This window comes from Drosophila obscura, unplaced genomic scaffold, assembly GCF_018151105.1.
Source record: "Drosophila obscura isolate BZ-5 IFL unplaced genomic scaffold, ASM1815110v1 contig_9, whole genome shotgun sequence".
Taxonomy (NCBI): Eukaryota; Metazoa; Arthropoda; class Insecta; order Diptera; family Drosophilidae; genus Drosophila; species Drosophila obscura.
In genome coordinates this window covers 4,012,180-4,029,267 of record NW_024542883.1, presented here as the reverse complement: position 1 = coordinate 4,029,267, position 17,088 = coordinate 4,012,180, and the positions used below count along the sequence as shown (strand labels likewise).

The 17,088-nt window shown below is 48.2% G+C and overlaps 1 protein-coding gene across 8 annotated transcripts; it reads left to right on the top strand.

Moving 5' to 3' along the window:
* Positions 1–563: 563 nt before the first annotated feature.
* On the top strand, positions 564–15,842 carry LOC111080563 (rho guanine nucleotide exchange factor 7). 8 transcript variants are annotated; one of them, XM_022376253.2, is made up of 9 exons: positions 574–978; positions 6,120–6,513; positions 6,568–6,768; positions 6,842–7,262; positions 7,322–7,561; positions 10,748–11,168; positions 11,233–11,484; positions 12,795–13,637; positions 15,381–15,842. In XM_022376253.2, the coding sequence occupies exons 2-9, from the start codon at positions 6,176–6,178 to the stop codon at positions 15,572–15,574; spliced, it is 2,910 nt and encodes a 969-aa protein (XP_022231945.2). In that variant the 5' UTR covers positions 574–978; positions 6,120–6,175; the 3' UTR covers positions 15,575–15,842. The 8 variants fall into 8 exon arrangements, with proteins under 8 accessions (XP_022231941.2, XP_022231949.2, XP_022231945.2 ...); XM_022376254.2 differs by lacking the exon at positions 15,381–15,842 and having other exon boundaries at positions 12,795–15,330; XM_022376255.2 differs by lacking the exon at positions 12,795–13,637 and having other exon boundaries at positions 578–978.
* Positions 15,843–17,088: the final 1,246 nt, after the last annotated feature.

The following is a 17,088-nucleotide window of genomic DNA, read 5'->3' as shown; positions in this document are numbered from 1 at the left end:
GGACGATTTGGGAGATTCAATAAGGACATTTATCCAGATGTGATAGTATCTATTACGTCCATTTATAGAAAAGCTTTTGTGATAGTCGGTTTTGTTTTTTATTTCTATTTACGTTGCGATACATCGGCAGCACTATCGATATATAGATTACCTGTTGTAGTATGGAAACGATATATTGATAGGCGACTGCAGCTGGGCAGCCTAGAGCTGTCAAACGATTGATAGTTGAGCCATCGATTGTTTTGAATGTTTTGAAAAAAAAACAATCGATACTATCGTGATAGTATCCGGGGCTCAAATAATTTTTCAAAAACCATTGAAGCCTTTTAGGAACTTGTCCATTGTAAAAATTATATTAGATTAGAAATTATCGAGCTACAGTCGTTGCGCTTTTGATATGTTTGGATTGGTGGCAGTCGATTTGTTTACAAATGTGTCTTCGTATTTTATAGCAGCCAATCCAAACATATCAATAGCGCAACGACTGTAACTCGATACTATCATTATAGTCGCAAAACCGTGGATAGTAGAGGCTAGCAGTAAAATATCGATACTATCGATAGTGCCCTCGATGGTTTGACACCTCTATTGTAAATGATGCACACAAAAAGTACATAATAAGTTGAAAGTGATAATGTAGACGTTAATAGATCGACCACAAATGTATGCACGTTATCAGCGCGTATCATCGAACTCTTGTGTTTGGAGTTTTCTTCGAAATTGAATATCGGGCAGTTTCTGTCTTAATACTTGAATGTAGTGCGAAGAGTGTGTTTTATTTAGTATATTACTAATTGTGTATATAATTAAAAGCGCGCTGGGGCCAGCGAAAAGTGACAAAAGTGGTAGAAAGGTGGGAGAAGCCGAAGGCCCCCATTACTCATTCTCTATTTTTGCTGCGAAACGACAAGCAAAACGAAATCCGAATCAGCAACAAAAAACGCAACAAATGATTGTTACAAATAAGCAGAGTTGAAGGTGAGTCGATGCAGAGGGCCAGACAGTTTGGCCTGAAGCGCGCCCTAAAGATGACTCAGGTTTTCCTACGACTATTCCGCAGCCAGAGTTCAGTGGCATCAACAGAACCGAACACTTCACAGCAAGCCTCATTCCCCCACCCACCCGTTGATGCGTCAGCGGGGCTGCATGCAACTAAAGAAACAATCTCGAGACTCTTCGGGAAGAAGTAACATTCCCGGTCCGCTCTCTACCTCCTCATGCAAGTGTAATTTAGTGCCGGCTCAGGGGTCCAGTGCGCCGTCTCGTGGAGGTTGCAGGTCACAGAGGTTGAAGTGTCCCGCCATTTATGCTGCATAATCCATTGGGTCAATAGCAGGCGCCGCCGCTCTCTAGCATCCGTGCCTCCCCAGCTATTTTTCCCTCCTTAGTGGAAGAGCAGAGGTGGGACAGTGTTTGTTTGCTTGTTCCCCTGCCTGGTATCCCAATACTTGCATACATACATATGTATGTATGTACATATATATCTTCTTGCGGTGCCCTCGCCTCAGGCTAGTCGCCTGCACGGCAAGATGAGGAGGAGACGTAGACGGAGAAGCAGGCAATTGTTCGGCACACTTCAAAACCCCGAACAAGAGAGAACCATTACCATCAGTCGCCCCGACCGAATTTTGAACGGTTGCCAAAATTCTGTCAAAGGCAAATTTCAAACAAATGCACATTCGCCCCTCTACTGTGTATCATGCAATAAAGAGGTTTCAAGACAGGTTCAAAGAAAATACCAGCTGAATTATAATTCAGAAAAAAATAGTTTGAGTTGTGTTTTCTTTGCCAGACTCCAAAGATTATATTGCATGTTACGAATTCAGGGTACAAAACAGTCGAAACGAAACCATCATCCCTCTTCTCATTCGGCCTTATTATTGTTATTTTTGCGCTCTAATGAAAGCGATTCGTGAATGATATGAGTTTGTATTTGAACAAAAAGTCATGCGCTTGATTTTCATTCGGGAATGCCTGAGAACAGCGCTGCTTCATGGTTCCGGTTGCTGTTGACCTCATTTTCCCCATGGCATTGGCAATACGACGTACAAACTCTGAAAGAGAGAACTTCAAAGTCCAATCAAATCAAATTATGAACTCCCTCGCCCACGCACACCTCTTTCGAGAACCGAATCCTCCCACTGGCAAGCGGCAACTCCAACTGAAGATATCTATAAATACGGCGGAGCAATCAAATTATATTATGTCTATATACTGTTGCACATCCAAAGCGCGGGCCAAATGCATCTCAAGTGGGACCCCTCAGGCCTGTTGTAAATCTCAGTATTGACACATTGAAGGGGATTGGATTCGAAAGGCGGATACGCCGAGTGTATGGACAGATGGATGGATTGAAGTTTGGGGTGGGGAGGGAAGGGAAGGGAAACTAGCCCTGACAAGATCTCGCCGGCTGTAGAACTGCATCAATTTGGTTTGTCTTTGTTTTCCTTTCTATGACTTTGCGCGAGAACAAACAAAGAAAACAAAAACAAAAAATAAATAACAAATCTACTTTCGGCGTTGTTTACGCTCTCTGTGGCACAACAGAAATACACATCGTGAGATCTCATAGGTATTCCCCTGCTCTCGCACTGATTCCTCGTCGAATTGCGCATTTCCGGAAGCCGCTACGGCTATGCATACATACATACATATGTATGCTACACATGCATTTGACTTCTGCCTTCGGTGACAGATCGTTAATATCCGAATGAGTCCATCATGTCGTAGGTATTATATTTAGAGAGCGTGGGCTCAACATACACATACTCGTACACGTACACGTATCTGTGCTTTGGATGACATTGCTGCGTCGGCGCCATGTGCAAGTTTAATGAATTAATTAAAATTTTGTGCGGTTGCAGCTTGTCTCTTGCCTCTTGCCTCCCTCATGCTCCCTGCTACAGATAGTCGGAGAGGCGGCATCGCATCTGTTCTCCAATGCGTCCTCTACTTGCATCATTAGGGGACGTATTCAGGTGCTATAGCAGCAGCTACAGCTACAGCCACGGCTGCCACCTACGGAAATTTGATTATTGTCGGCCACGGACTTAAGCGGCTTCAGGGTTGCCATCAGGGGAAGTCGCACAGCCAATTCTATGTTTCGTTTATCTGTGCATCCAGTACATAGTCAATAGAGACCCCTCCCCCATATACGATCCACAGTGATCCCATTTGACTCGTACATAGATTTAATTCGAGTAAAGATTCACGTCCTACGAGTCTCGCAATAACAACGTCCCACTTATCAGCTTATCAGCCATACATCTTCCGAAGTGAGCGGAACAGGTGAATCCTTCCGTATATCATATACAATATGTAGGTATGTATGCACACGCTCTCAATCGATTACTGAACCCATAAACATAGAACAAATGCCATGATTCCTACGCGAAATATTTAAATGGGTTTTTTAAAAACAGACGAAAAACAGAAGCACGACGGGGAACGACGGTCTACATTTCTCAATGAAACAAAATTAAAATATAGAGTGATCCCCATTTTGGAATTTCGAATGGGGAGACTGGGGAGCCTGTGGCGGTGGAGGTGGCTGTGACTGTCCCCTGGCCAAGTTCCCATATTGTCATATCTGTGTTGATTTTTCAAGAAAAAATGCGCTCTATCCGCCCGAGATCAGATATATTGTATGAAAAACATTCATATGTATGTATGTACGTATATGTATGTATGTATGTATGTATGTTTCTCTTACGCGATCCTATATTATAACTACAGAGAGAACCAGAGAAATAGAACGAGAAACAGAGAGTGAGAGTGATGTCTAGGAGGGAAAACCGTGAAAATTCGGCTGCTATTTGTCGCCAGTTTTCCGTATTTCGTGGTCCGCAGCAGTTTCGCTGAAGCAATGAACGCGTGCGGTGCATCGTCTGAGAGCAACGGCAACGGCGGAAAACGACGAATTTTCGTACAACAATTCATTGTTAAACAAGTATATATTGTATTCTCTGAAATTCTGTATAATCGTAAGAGTGCGAGTGTTGTGTAGCCAAGTGGCCGGCCGAAAAGCCACAACCTGAAGGCATTTTCATGCGTGTGTGCAACCAAAACGTGACCTTGCCTGAGAGAAATATTCTCAGACAGAATTCCGAGGAAAATCGTCTGATTAATCTTGACAACTTTCGCCAAAAGGAAGGCCCATGGCTCTCTCGGGAACTGTAATGGAACTTGTCGTTTGGTCAAACTGTTTGAAAGTCTCGGAGAACGTATGTATGTATTTACATACCCTCAGATATCTTTCGATATCTCGATATAGCCGCATTCCCATTCCCATTTGCCATATGGGAGGGAGTCGAGTCGTCAAGATTTATATATAGTTTCGTCGGTTTTTTATTTTTAGTAGGCAAGCCGACAAAAAATAAAATATCATTTTGGGCAAAATATAAACATGTTTTTCATATTTTTCATATTTTTGCGTTTACTCATTGCAGAATAATAACAAGAATGTGATTAATCTATTTACGTATATGTACTTATGTACTTATGTATGTATATGTTTGATACAGAAAGTATACACAAAGTGATCCAATTATGTATAATTTGTATATAGTATAATCTATCCCTTGGTCAGAGACCTCCAATTTCCAGATACATTATTTGTCAATGTATAGAATTGCTTCTAAATGCGATGAATCATTCGTGGTATAGTATAGTAGGGCATAAATTATTTATTTATTTATTTAATTAATAAGTCGAGGTATGTTCAGCTAAGTAGGTAGACGTAGCATTGCAAAGGGTTCGCGATACATACTCGTGCATATGTATGTAGCTGCATAGATGGAATATGTTAATGTCAGTTGAAGAGCGATTGCAAGGACAGAGAATATGGCGGTGCAAAAGCAGCTTTGAAGGGCGAGATAAACCACGAAAGAAAAGTACAGCGCTTATACTCGTACTGCTGCCTAGTGTAAGAATCTAACAATGTTTCGGTACAGTGGGAAGTGCAACGATCGAACAACAATAGAAAATTACTTAATGCTCAGCCTCATTGGGTATAAATTCATGATTCAATATCGGACTGCCTGACCCGACACGTGTGTTATAAATATATCTGGATATACACATAAAATGTGGAAAATATCAGTGCCTATAAGACTTCAATACTAGCACAAAACAGCCCTCGAAATGCTACGAGCTGCGAGTATGATGCAAATATAACCTTGGAACACATATAAAAAAAATGTCAATCTCTTCAGGCTTAAGACATTTGATTATTTCTATCGCTGGCTATGTGACCATCTATTCGGGTAGATACATACATACATATGTAGATAGGTAAACCTGCATAGTAAATCTTCATTATGTATTTGTTTCTCCTGCGAAACCACTTCCTCTCGGAGAGAACCGTCTGACATTTAAGTTTTACGATATCCATAAAAATCCTTCGATTCACAATTTACGATATTCTGCTTGTCCGAAATCGCATGCTGATCACTTAAAGTAATGTTCGAACAACCCATAAAGAATGGGCGCGTAAACATTTTCGTACACGACACGGTCGCTGTTTATGATTTATATGTTCTCCGCTTCCCGTTCTGCAGATTGTTTTTATTGGCCCAAAAAATGTTCTGATTTCGTAATCTCTGTGAGGGATTTTATTGTTAAGAACATCTTCCACTTTTGTTCCAATTTTCCAATGGCTGCTGGCTGCTGGCTTTGGCTTTGGCTCTGACCTTGGCCGTCGTGTACCGCGCACGAGTTCTCCAGACACTTGCAGCATGCCATGCGGAGAGGGGAGGGAGGCGCTACAAAAATGTCAAGAGTCTTGCGCACGCCTTTTCCCGGCGAAAGCAACAGATGTTTCAGAAATGTTTTCTTTTGGGGCCATTTCAATGTTTAGATAGCGCTGAAACCAATGGAATCTCTTAACGATCCACGATGATGAGAGTATGAAATCAATTTGAAATGCTGCGTAGGTGCCGGCGAAAAGTTTGTGGACAGACAGACATGTGGACATTTTTATATGGATACATCTCAGTGCTCACAGATGGTCAATGGATGGCCATTCATTGAACGAATTGCTTGATTTTGATGATTTTTCAAGTTCAGCAACTAAACCGAACTGAACCGAACCGTCTCCTCCTGTTTTCCCCTCGTTTCAGCTTAAGCAATCCAGTGCAGACCCAGAGAGCCAACCTTGAAGAGCAGAGAGCCGAAGATGGAGCATCCACTGGTAGTGCAGGCCGAGTACTCCTTCATGGGCAGCAACAACGACGAGCTGTGCTTCAAGAAGGGCGATGTCATCACAGTCACCCAGCGCGAGGACGGCGGCTGGTGGGAGGGCACACTGAACGACAAGACTGGCTGGTTTCCCAGCAACTACGTGAACGAGTGCAAGGCCCAGCTGCCACTGGCCGAGACCATACGTCCTCCGGAGGAGATACAGGAGTATCGCTCGGTGGTGCTCAAGGACCTGCTCGACTCGGAGCGTGCCCATGTGGCGGAACTGCAGGGTCTGCTCGAGAACTTCCTGGAGCCCATGCAACAGACGCAGATGTACGTCCTTCCTCCCAAAGTGATCCTTTATTTACGCCTTGCTTCTCCTTTCAGTCTCAACCAAGACGAGTACGCCCAGCTGATGTGCAACTTTGTGGAGATTGTGAGGACACATGAGGAGCTGCTCATACAGATCGAGGAGTGCAACGACCGCGTGGGCAAGCTGTTCCTCACCAGCGCCCCCCTCATGAAGAAGGTCCACCAGGCCTACTGTGCAGCCCATCCCAAAGCCATAGTCATATTGGACAAGTACAAGTGAGTGGATCCCAATTTGTCAACATTGTCATAGATACATATGAATGTACAAATCTATGGATATTGCTAACAGGGACGACCTGGAGAAGTACATGGAACGTCAGGGGGCGGCCACTCCAGGCCTACTGGTGCTCACCACGGGCCTCTCGAAGCCCTTCCGGCGGCTGGACAAGTACTCGGCCATGCTGCAGGAGCTGGAGCGGCACATGGAGAGCAGCCACCCCGACCGGGGCGACACGCAGCGTAGTGTGGCCGTGTACAAGGACATTGCGGCCACCTGCTCGGCCACGCGTCGCCAGAAGGAGCTGGAGCTGCAGGTTCTGACAGGGCCAGTGCGCGGCTGGCAGGGCCAGGAGCTGAGTACCCTGGGCGACATCATACACATGGGCAGCGTGGCTGTGGGCGCCGACCATCGGGACCGCTACTTTGTGCTCTTCCCCCAGACGCTGCTCATCCTGAGTGTCAGTCAGCGCATGAGCGCCTTTATCTACGAGGTGGGTATCGCTGTTCTCCGAGCTTCAGAGCCTTGTGTTAATCTGTGTTAATCTCGCAGGGCAAACTGCCGCTCACTGGCATCATCGTGCACCGCCTGGAGGACACGGACGCCATCAAGAACGCCTTCGAGATCAGCAGCCCCCTGATCGATCGCATTGTGGCGGTCTGCCAGGGACCCAGCGAGGCCAACAAGTGGGTGGAGCTGCTGAACGCCAACAACCCCAGCCTGCCGATGGGCATCAAGCGGCAGCTGAGCAACCTGAGCAACTCCTCGATGGGACAGCTGAATGCGGCGCACGTAAGTGACGAGTTATTACCGAACAAAGCTCTTGATTACCTCTTTATTTCGTACCACTCTGAACCATTATCTTGGCCACTGAGCAGCTCAGCGAGCACCTGGACTCGCGCGGCTACTGCACGCGGTTCTCGCTCTGCGCATACTACTCCAGCCCGCCCAGTGCGGCGGCCAACGCCCGACCAGTGCGCACCACGCTCCCGCCCAGCAACTATCCGCCCACGGCGCCCTATGCGAACCTCAGTGCGCACTTTGCCAAGCTGGTTAGGGCCGGAGGACTGAGGAGTGCGATTGTCAAGATGCTGCTGTATCCACAGGCTCGCCAGAGCATCGATCTCATGCGCATTGCCCTGCGCAAGAAGCGCTGCCACAAGGCGGCTGCCAAGCTCAAGGATCTCAATGAACACGGGGGGGAGTCTGGGCAGTCGGAGCTGGAGCGGCAGGACGCCATTGAGTTGCCCACAGACTCGGAGAGCTATGAGGATGACGAGTTCGATGACGAGTACCTTCATTCCTGCGACTCGGATCCGTTCGAATACGTTCAGTTTTACCAGAACAAGAGGAGCGATTCCCTATGCAACTCCACTGGCACTTTTGTGGACCATGGCGGATGTCCAGGGACGTCCAGGAGACACTGTTCGTCCATCAATCTCATCAAGCTGGATTCCCTTGATGCCCAGGAGGTTCTGGCCCAGAACGAGCTGAAAAAGGAGTCGCTCATCATTGGATCCAGGGCTCTGCGGGCACTGGCTCGCAAATCGTTGAGTCGGAATTCCAGCGTTCACACTTCCACGGCCACCCTGGAGCTGGGTGCCGGCGGCAGCATCACGAGCTGTGTCGAGGAGGAGCCACTGAAATCGTTCACCCTTCAGCAGCAGAGCTCCGATGCCAGTTCCATGTATGGAGCCCGCCTGGGCGGGGCGTTTACTGCGTGCGAGAACCTGGCCAGCATGCCGGATGATCTCAGCCTCAACCAGGTGCAGAGGCAGAGCGAACAGGAGGCAGCCGGTTGTCCGCTTCCTGCCTCTCCAACGGAGCGGCACAGCATGCCAAGCATTTTCGTGGGCAACCGTTTCAATCTGTCGAAGAACACAGAGGTCTATGTGCCCACGTGGAGGGATCGGCAGGAGATGCAGAACCAGAGTGTAGAGGTGCAGCCGGAGGACGGAGTGCACTCCAGCTCACTGGATCTTCCCGCCGCCTGTCGCACCGCCCCTGACAAGCTGCAGGCGGAGCTGCTCTACAACTACGACGAGGCCCTGGCTTCCCTGGAGAATCCGCTGCAGCTGCAGCGCGAAACCTTGCCCTTCCAGAGTCACAACCTCAACTCGGACAAGAGGGTCTCCCACAAGAGCGACAGTCCTGCGTCAGCCAACCCTCAAAGAGAATCCAACCAGGCGGCGCGGAGCAGCTCAACGACCGAGCTGTGCATTGAGACCGCCTCCAAAAAGCGCCAGCCCGACCCAGAGCGCAGCAGGGACTCCATTAGGCGCTGCATAAGCTATCAGTTTCTGCAGATGTCCAACCGACCTCCGCCGCCGAACCCGCCTCGTCGGGATCCAGATCTCCACCTGCACTCGAAGTGCCGCTGCTGCGAGAGCTCCCAGTGCCCCAGTCCGCGCTCCAGTGACAGCGGAATGGCTGGAAGCTGCACCATAGCCTCGCCGGACCCCCCCAATCCCGAGTCCTATTTTCCAATGTCCCCCATTGGCCAGGATGTCCCTGACAGCAGCGAGTCCGAGCGCTTTGATGTGTGTGGCATGTTCCGGGAGAAGTTTCTGACGCCAGAGGCCACGCAGGAAGAGGCGGAGCCAGCCGACGAGCTGGCAGAAGAGCCGACCACTCCCACGAACCGAAAGGCACCCCAGGAAGAGGCTTGTGTGGTCAGCTCACCGCAGATTCAAGTGAATGCCAGGAGTATTTGGTTGCCCTGCAGCTCCAGCATGGACGAGACCAAAGGGACGAAAACCACTACGGCAAATGATCCCCTCATCAGCTCCAGCTCAGTGGGGGAGCTGGACACGGAACCACGCGCCACCTTTCGCTCTGGGATGTACGCGCACTGGTGGAAGAAGGAGCGGCTGCCGCCGGAGGTGGTGCGAGGCATAGCTCACGCCTACAACAAGAGTCTGCCGTCGGTGCATGACAGCAAGGACTCCAAGGACTCGGGATCTGTGTGCTCCAGCTGCTTCTGCTCCCTGGGAGCCAGCGGATACAGCGAGGGCGCCCTCTACTGCTCCGTGTGCCAGAATTGCGTGGACTTCTATAACGGGAGCACCACCAGCACCACCAACACCACCACCACGACAGCCTCGGCCTCCTCTGGCTGTCCCCTGTGCAGCGAGGATGAGGCAGCGACCAGCTGCACGTCGACCCGCCTGTCCGCCGCTCGCCGGGCCTATGCCAGCGAGCCGGCCTACTCCTCCTCGCTCGACTGTCCCATTTGTGCAGCGCGCGTGTCTTTGGCGGGCGAAGAAGGCAAGCAAACCGAAATGTGTTGCCTTCCAGGTCGCCCGGAGACTCGTCTCAGTCCGAGATGGAGACTCGTGGGGCCTCCTGGTCGGCGGGCGTTTGTGCACGTGTTCCGTTTGATTGTTTTGTAAATTCGTTTTGCTCTCTCATGTCCTCCACACTCAAATCCTAATGCTCGAACCAGCAAAACCATTTGCAAAAATGCAGCACGTCCAAAAGTTACGATCGCATCCACACAATGCCAATGCTTCCTCATCATCACATCCTTGACTAACCCGTGTATGGCCCGAAACGAGTTTCTTGTTCGCATAGAAGGTTTTTGGATCTTGGATCTTGGATAATCCATACGGTTCTATGGAAATCTGTGAATGATCGAAGTTTGGAGAAGAGAACCTCGTCTGGGGCCATCCTTCTCGTCCACTAATCAGTCCAGAAATTCCCTGCAGAAATTTTGTTACTTTTTGGCGTTGTTTTCGCATTGAGGTTCCATCTTTGTAGCCAAACGAATTACAAAACATTTATCTAACGCTCAGCACCACAAAGATCCACAAATTCTAAAAGAGAAAACGCATTCGATTCGATTTGCTTGCTGCGCTTTGCTCGCTGCAGCCTCAGGACTGCTTGCCGCCTGTACGTTGTTCTTGTTATTGCAGCCGCCAAGAGGAATCCTCTGTTTATCGTTGAGTATTCATGAGGTCTTTTTTTAATTTGTTGCAGATGTCGCCGCCATCGAGCCACAGCCTGCTGCTGCCTCCACAGCCAAGCGGCCGGCAGCAGGCGCAGCCAGTTCCGCTAGGCATCGGGAGCGCGAACAGCAGCGCGGGCAACAGTCTGCAGGGATCCCCAGCCGCCAACTCGATGTCACAACACAAACGGAGCCAGTCCTTCAACCACCATCTGAGCTACAACCAGTACACGCACACTCAGCCTCCACCACATCTTCTGCATCCGCCACAACCACCAAGTCTACCAAGTCATCTGGGGGCGGCCGGCCACAGATCAAGTTCAGCCCAGACACCAAGCAGCAAGACAGCCCCAGCACCAGCGCCACCCATGGACGGCAGCCCGGCGGCACTGCAGGCAGCAGCAGCAGCGGGAGCAACGGGGGGGCCAAGCGCAAGGAAAGGAAGCACAAAGGGTGAGCCAGTCAGCACATCCCAAATAACCCTTTTCGCTAATGTGTCCCGTGTGCGAATCCTCAGCTAACTGGACCATCAGCTGTTTGCGTCCTACGCCGCCGCTGCGCCCCAGTTTGTTGAATGCCGCTAGCGGAGGAGGCGGTGGCAGTGGCGGCGGTGGCGGTGGCGGCAGCAGCAGTTCCTCCAACGCCCTTGCCAGCTACTGCAGCGGTCGAAAGAACCAGCCCACCTACGAGGAGGATGCCCTGGTGCTGCGCGTCTTTGAGGCCTACTGTGCCGCCTACCAGAACAGCGCCAGGAACACCATACACTCGGGTAAGTGGCGCAGGCCGCCGAACATGTGCCTCATATAGTAGCATACAGCTGTAGGCTTTGTAAACATTTCCGTGTTGTGCCATGAACTCCCAAATAATTGAATTGAACATCATTTGCTGAATATAGCAAAATTCAAAATAATTATAAAACTGCTAATTATTTATACTTATCACACACACACACACAAACACACACACACATACACACTCACTTAAATGTCCTTAAATGGCTTAAAATATCGTTTCCATTTTGCTGGCTTAGTCGTTTATGATTTCATGATTTATTTCCCTTTTAACCACCAAGAAACAACAAATTTATCCACTAAACCACGAAGAGTTTTCCAAATTGAAGCGATAATTGTATTAGGCTTAGGCGAAAGTTTACTTTTAAGCTCAGAAATTGTTAATCGAACCTAACATTTAAGAGAGATTATTAATTTGTAATTTTTAGTTGAAGAATTGGCAATTAATGTTTCGTTTTAAGCTACTGTGTGGAGGGAGATACTGCCCAGCCATTGGTGCTAAGCGCGAGAAAAGGAACCAACGTTTTTGTTACATGTATCTCTGATACTCGTATTTTGTATTTTGTATTGCAATATTCTGTTGTACAGTCTTGAATTTGATTTATTTTGTTTTATTCCCACATTGAATAAATACTGTTTCTGTTTTTATCCCATTACCTATGTAAAACCTAGTTTAATTTATTTACATCTATCGCTGTTCACTCAAGCAACCCCCCCACCCCCAACACACCATTCCAGTATCCACCATTCCATCACTTAGCCGCACATTATCTACTATATATCCGTACAGCTAGGGTCTTTGGTTTAATATTCTTTGGAGAGACTGAACCCACACACACTAACTGCCATTAATGGTTTTAGAGTTCATACTTCCCTCTGTTCTGTTGCCATCCCCCCCCACCCGGTATCTGGTTCTCTCCTGGTTCGGTCTCCTCCTCCTTCTCCTTCTCCATCTCCATCTCCATACACAATCCCTCATCTTAAATCCCACAGCCCACATCCAACTTATGCTTTCCTCACTCTACGTATGTATGTATGTATGTTGCTGTTGTCTCCCTTGGCGTTGTAAATTGTGCTCCCCCTTTTTGGGTTCTTTTCATTTGTGTTTAGTTTTTGGGTTTTGGTTCTGCGTCCTTCCTGTTGTCGCTGTTGGTATTTCGTTTTTCCGTTTCTTCAAATATCTTCATTTTTCTCTCTCTCTTTCCAACAACTCCTCAACCGAACCAAACCGAACCGAATCGAACTGAACTGAATGCCTCCGACTCCGCCTCTGCCTCCGCCTCTGTAGTCTTGCAACCCTGGACTCCGTGCCTGCCCATTCGCGGCGGCAAGCTGAAAACGAGCAAGACCTTCTCGACCTCCAATCCTCAGCTGCCTTTCATAGCCAATGCCACCTACCTCAACCAGGCACAGCAGCAGCAGCACCACCACCACCAGCAGCAGCAACACCATCAACAGCAACAGCAACAGAACCGACAGCACTCGGCGGGAAGCCTGAACTCCTCGTTCATTTGGAGAGAGGCCAGCCCAAACAACTTCAACCTGTACTCCAGTTCGGTGTCCTCCTCGTTGAATGCGGCCCCTGGGCAGCGCTACTCTATCACAGGGGCGGGCGGAGGTTCGCCCTCGATCAAGGACTACCAGCGAGCGCTGTCCGAGGAGCGGGCCACCAGGAAGTCCCTGAACCGCCTCAAGAGCGGCTTCGGTTCTGGCTACGACAACGTATGCACTTCGCCCTTGTTGCCTAGGAAAAACAAGCCCGCCCCTAAGCTAGTAGCCCAGCAAACGTATCAGAGATCGGGCGCCACCACCATTGTGAAGCCGAATCCCGATGGAACCGCTGCCCATCCCGGACTCTACGACCGCCGGCTGAACAGATCCTTCGAGACCTCCACATCCCACCGCTATGCCGGCTATGGAGCTGGCTACCTGTTGAATTGCGGCGGTGCCCTTCGCACCAGCACCCTCCAGCGGAGCACGCCCCAGCTGGCCGGAGCCGAGCGGTCGGACGACAGCGATGTGGAGCGCGGGGACCACGGATGTGCCTCCCTGCTGCGCAATGGAGCGGGTCCGGCGTCCCTGGAGCTGAACTCTGACGGTACCAAGCGGCAGTCGGGCAGCTGGTGTTGCGGTAATTTTGTGATGAAGCAGTGGCGCAAGATCAACCATCTCTGAGTCTGTCTGGGTGTGGTCGGGGCATGCATCAGCCTCATCAATCATCTGCATCAGCATTCGCATCCCGCATTGCCGCCGCCTGCTCCAGCTGCTGCTCCAGCTTTGCTTTGAATGCGCTCTGTGTGCGATTATTGAAGAATACTTAATTATTTTTAGTTGATTTCTGGCTGCTCAACGCTTTCAATGCCAAAAGCCTTAACCTTAGATCGTAATTTATTGAGCATCCGGACAACTAGTTTGTACAAAATCAGACAAATAATTCGTGAGAGACAAGAGGAGGCTCCTCATCACTTGACCAAATGTTTGTACAAATTATTTGCCAGTCCTAGCCTAGCCATAAGCGCCGCCTTGTTGTGTCTATATTTTTACTTACGAGTAGAGTTGTTTGTCTGTGTGTTTGCCATAGCTGATATTGACCTGTACTATGTATCCTATGTATGTAGTATGTAGTTGGGTGCAACGCGTAACCGTTTGCCTCCGTGACAAGACTAAGCGAGAGAGAGACTAGCTCTTTGATGCTATCCATTTGTGTTGATGCTGTAAGCGAAGAAGGTACTTGCCCGCATAGCAGGCACTTGAAGTGCAACAGCAACTGCAGCAGGTTCCTGGATTCTGGCTTCTGGCTTCTGGCCTCTGGCTCCCCCAACTATAAACGATACGGTTTAGTTCCGCCGCAAAGGGGAGGCTGCACAGAAAGGCTTTAAATATCCGTCCTCGGCTTTACACCCTATATTTTGTACGGCCATGCGAAAAGGGCACACGCTCTGCTATAGATCCATAAGTACTATATTTGAGTAGAATATCCTTTGCCATAGCGTGACTACTTTATACAACTATAATCCATAAACGACTCGTATACTCGTAATCGTATTTGTGTTTGTGCCCAGCTATACACATGTATTACTATTAGTACTCGTTGCCTGCCTAGCATACTCGTAGAGTATGGAAACGCAGCAAGAGATCGAAATCGAATCACAGAACGTGCAATGTGTAATCAAAGGCGCAGAGATGTGAGCCCTGTGCCGAGTCAAGTCTCTTAGCCATAGCTAAGACCAGCAACTAAATCAAAGTAACCTACTGTTGTGCATTATTAAACGAGGGAAACCCCAGCGTATTTGTAAGTGTTTTGTGAAAACGTTGTCTAACCAAATGAACTACCTTATTGTATAATCTACTATTAATCAGTTTATACGTTTGTATTGTATTTGAATTGAATTGCTGTTAGTCGAGAGGCGAGAGATGGTTCAAACAAACGAAGCGAACTATGAATAAATTCCTTTACAAGACGCATCTCCCTTTGTTTGTCTGTGTGGCTGTGTGCTATTCATTAATATTTACACTTAGTATATAGAAAAACAGAATATGCTATAATGTGATGTATTATAGTTAGAATGGATCTAGATCCGATTGTTGCAACGCAGGGGTCAAGCTTTGAGCTGTGGATCCAGAATATCGGACTACATACCACTATTTACGATTATTCATAAGCACTTTCTTAATTTTTGTGATGTGATAGCCTACAGTTATGATTTATGCATATACATTACAGACATCTGTTGTACACACTTGAACGTATCACTCTTCTCCCCTCCTTCCATGTCACATTACTCGATCCTCAACCAATCACACAACACTAACATATTTTGTTCTTTATTCTTTTATCCACCTGAAATTCAAATCCAATCCCACAACCGAGCAGGCCTTGAGAACGAGGACATGACACCGACGTTGCGACAGCTCTGGACCGCCATCCGCCAGATGCAGCAGGACATGTCCCAGATCAAGCTACAGATCAACGAGGAGCGGGCCCTGCGCGCCGATCTCCAGCAGCTGCTCATGCAGCACCTGGAGACGAGCAGCGTGAGCAGTGGGGCCAACACCCCCAAGTGTTGACTATGCAAGTAGCATATGGATTGGATTGGTTTGGATTGGAACATCCTCCATCGACGGACGGACGGACGGACCTCCCCTCCCCCACTCCGATGAAACGAATCCCGCCGCTGCTTCCACATAGCTTTAAAACTTACATATGTATAAGAATGTTTTATTTTGCATCCCCCTGGGCAGTCGGAGAGTGTGTACCAAAAAAAAAAACAACTATCTACCAATGGACTTTGTGAATCGTATATGGATTATAATTACATATGCATATGTGTGTACCTACATATGTATATTCAATGTATATTTATTTGTGAATGGACAATACGCCAACTGCATGTGAAAACAGTGGGCAGCAGCTACTGTCAAAATATCTAGCGTACCTATGTATGTGCGTGCCTATTCTTTCAGCAATGCAATCTACTAGAGTATGTGTATGTATACTTATTTATAGACTAGAGCTAATCAGCATTAACATTGTAAGGTGCCAAGGCGACCTGCGACCTGCGCTCGGCATCGGCTTAGGTTTAGTTTTGATTTGATTTGGCTCATCCATACAAAGATCCCGATTAGTTGCTCTATGCCGCTCGTGTAAGTTATGATAGATAGTCCCAGCTTGATCTGCACTTTGAGTTTGTTCATGGCTAAATGCATGCTAGCTTGCCTAAAAATATGGAAGCTCAATGAGATAATTCTGAAAATGTGCCAATAAATTAGTATTCGAATTAAGCGAGTTCTGACACAACGCTCAACAGAAGTTGTATTTACATATTATACATACATACATATATAGAACATTTACTGAACAATATACACGAGGATAAATATAAACTGTAACTGCGTATAAATACCCGTATGACACTGTCAGGGATTGCCACATCGCGTCAGTCTTCTAACGAGGCTTACAGTCACTGAGCGCCGCGGATTGTAATCAGATTGTAATCGGAACCCACATACTATAAACAGCAAAGAAACGGAAACTAAGTAAACCAAATCAGAAGAATGGCAATGATTTAACAAGTGTAAAACAATGTGTGCCTGCTGCAGCTTCTTTGACAATTTTACTGCATAATTCGGAATGCTTTCAGGTTTTCTGCTCTGCTTCCTCCATCTCCGACTACTGTCTGCTGACTGTGTGGAGGTCCATGTCGGACTGCTGACGAACATAATGAGATTGCAATCACTCAGCGGCAACGGTTGAGGCAGATGGCGACAAATGAACAGCAAGCGTTAGACAAGACCAACACAATGCTGGCGAAACAAATTCAGTATGTCAGTAAGGATTTGAGAACAATGCAAGCGCTAGTTGGTCTGTCTGTTTGGCTGGCTGGCTGGCTGGCTGGCTGATCGGCTTGGAATGTGTCACTTCCACTTCCTGGGGCCGTGGAACTTGGGCGTGAAGAAACTTTGGACTCGCCTTGCCTTGCCCTGCCCTCTGTGTTGTGCTGAGTTGTGTTGTGGCTGCGTCGTGCGGCAACGGATGTGAATACTTGCGGAAGTTTTCGCATGCAATCTGCACAGACCGCCCT

Coding starts and splice junctions, on each gene's coding strand:
- LOC111080563 (XM_022376257.2), top strand. CDS start 6,176: ATGGAGCATCCACTGGTAGTGCAGGCCGAGTACTCCTTCATGGGCAGC. Junction 7,263..7,321: donor TGAGCGCCTTTATCTACGAG/GTGGGTATCGCT, acceptor TTAATCTCGCAG/GGCAAACTGCCGCTCACTGG. Junction 7,562..7,647: donor GACAGCTGAATGCGGCGCAC/GTAAGTGACGAG, acceptor GCCACTGAGCAG/CTCAGCGAGCACCTGGACTC.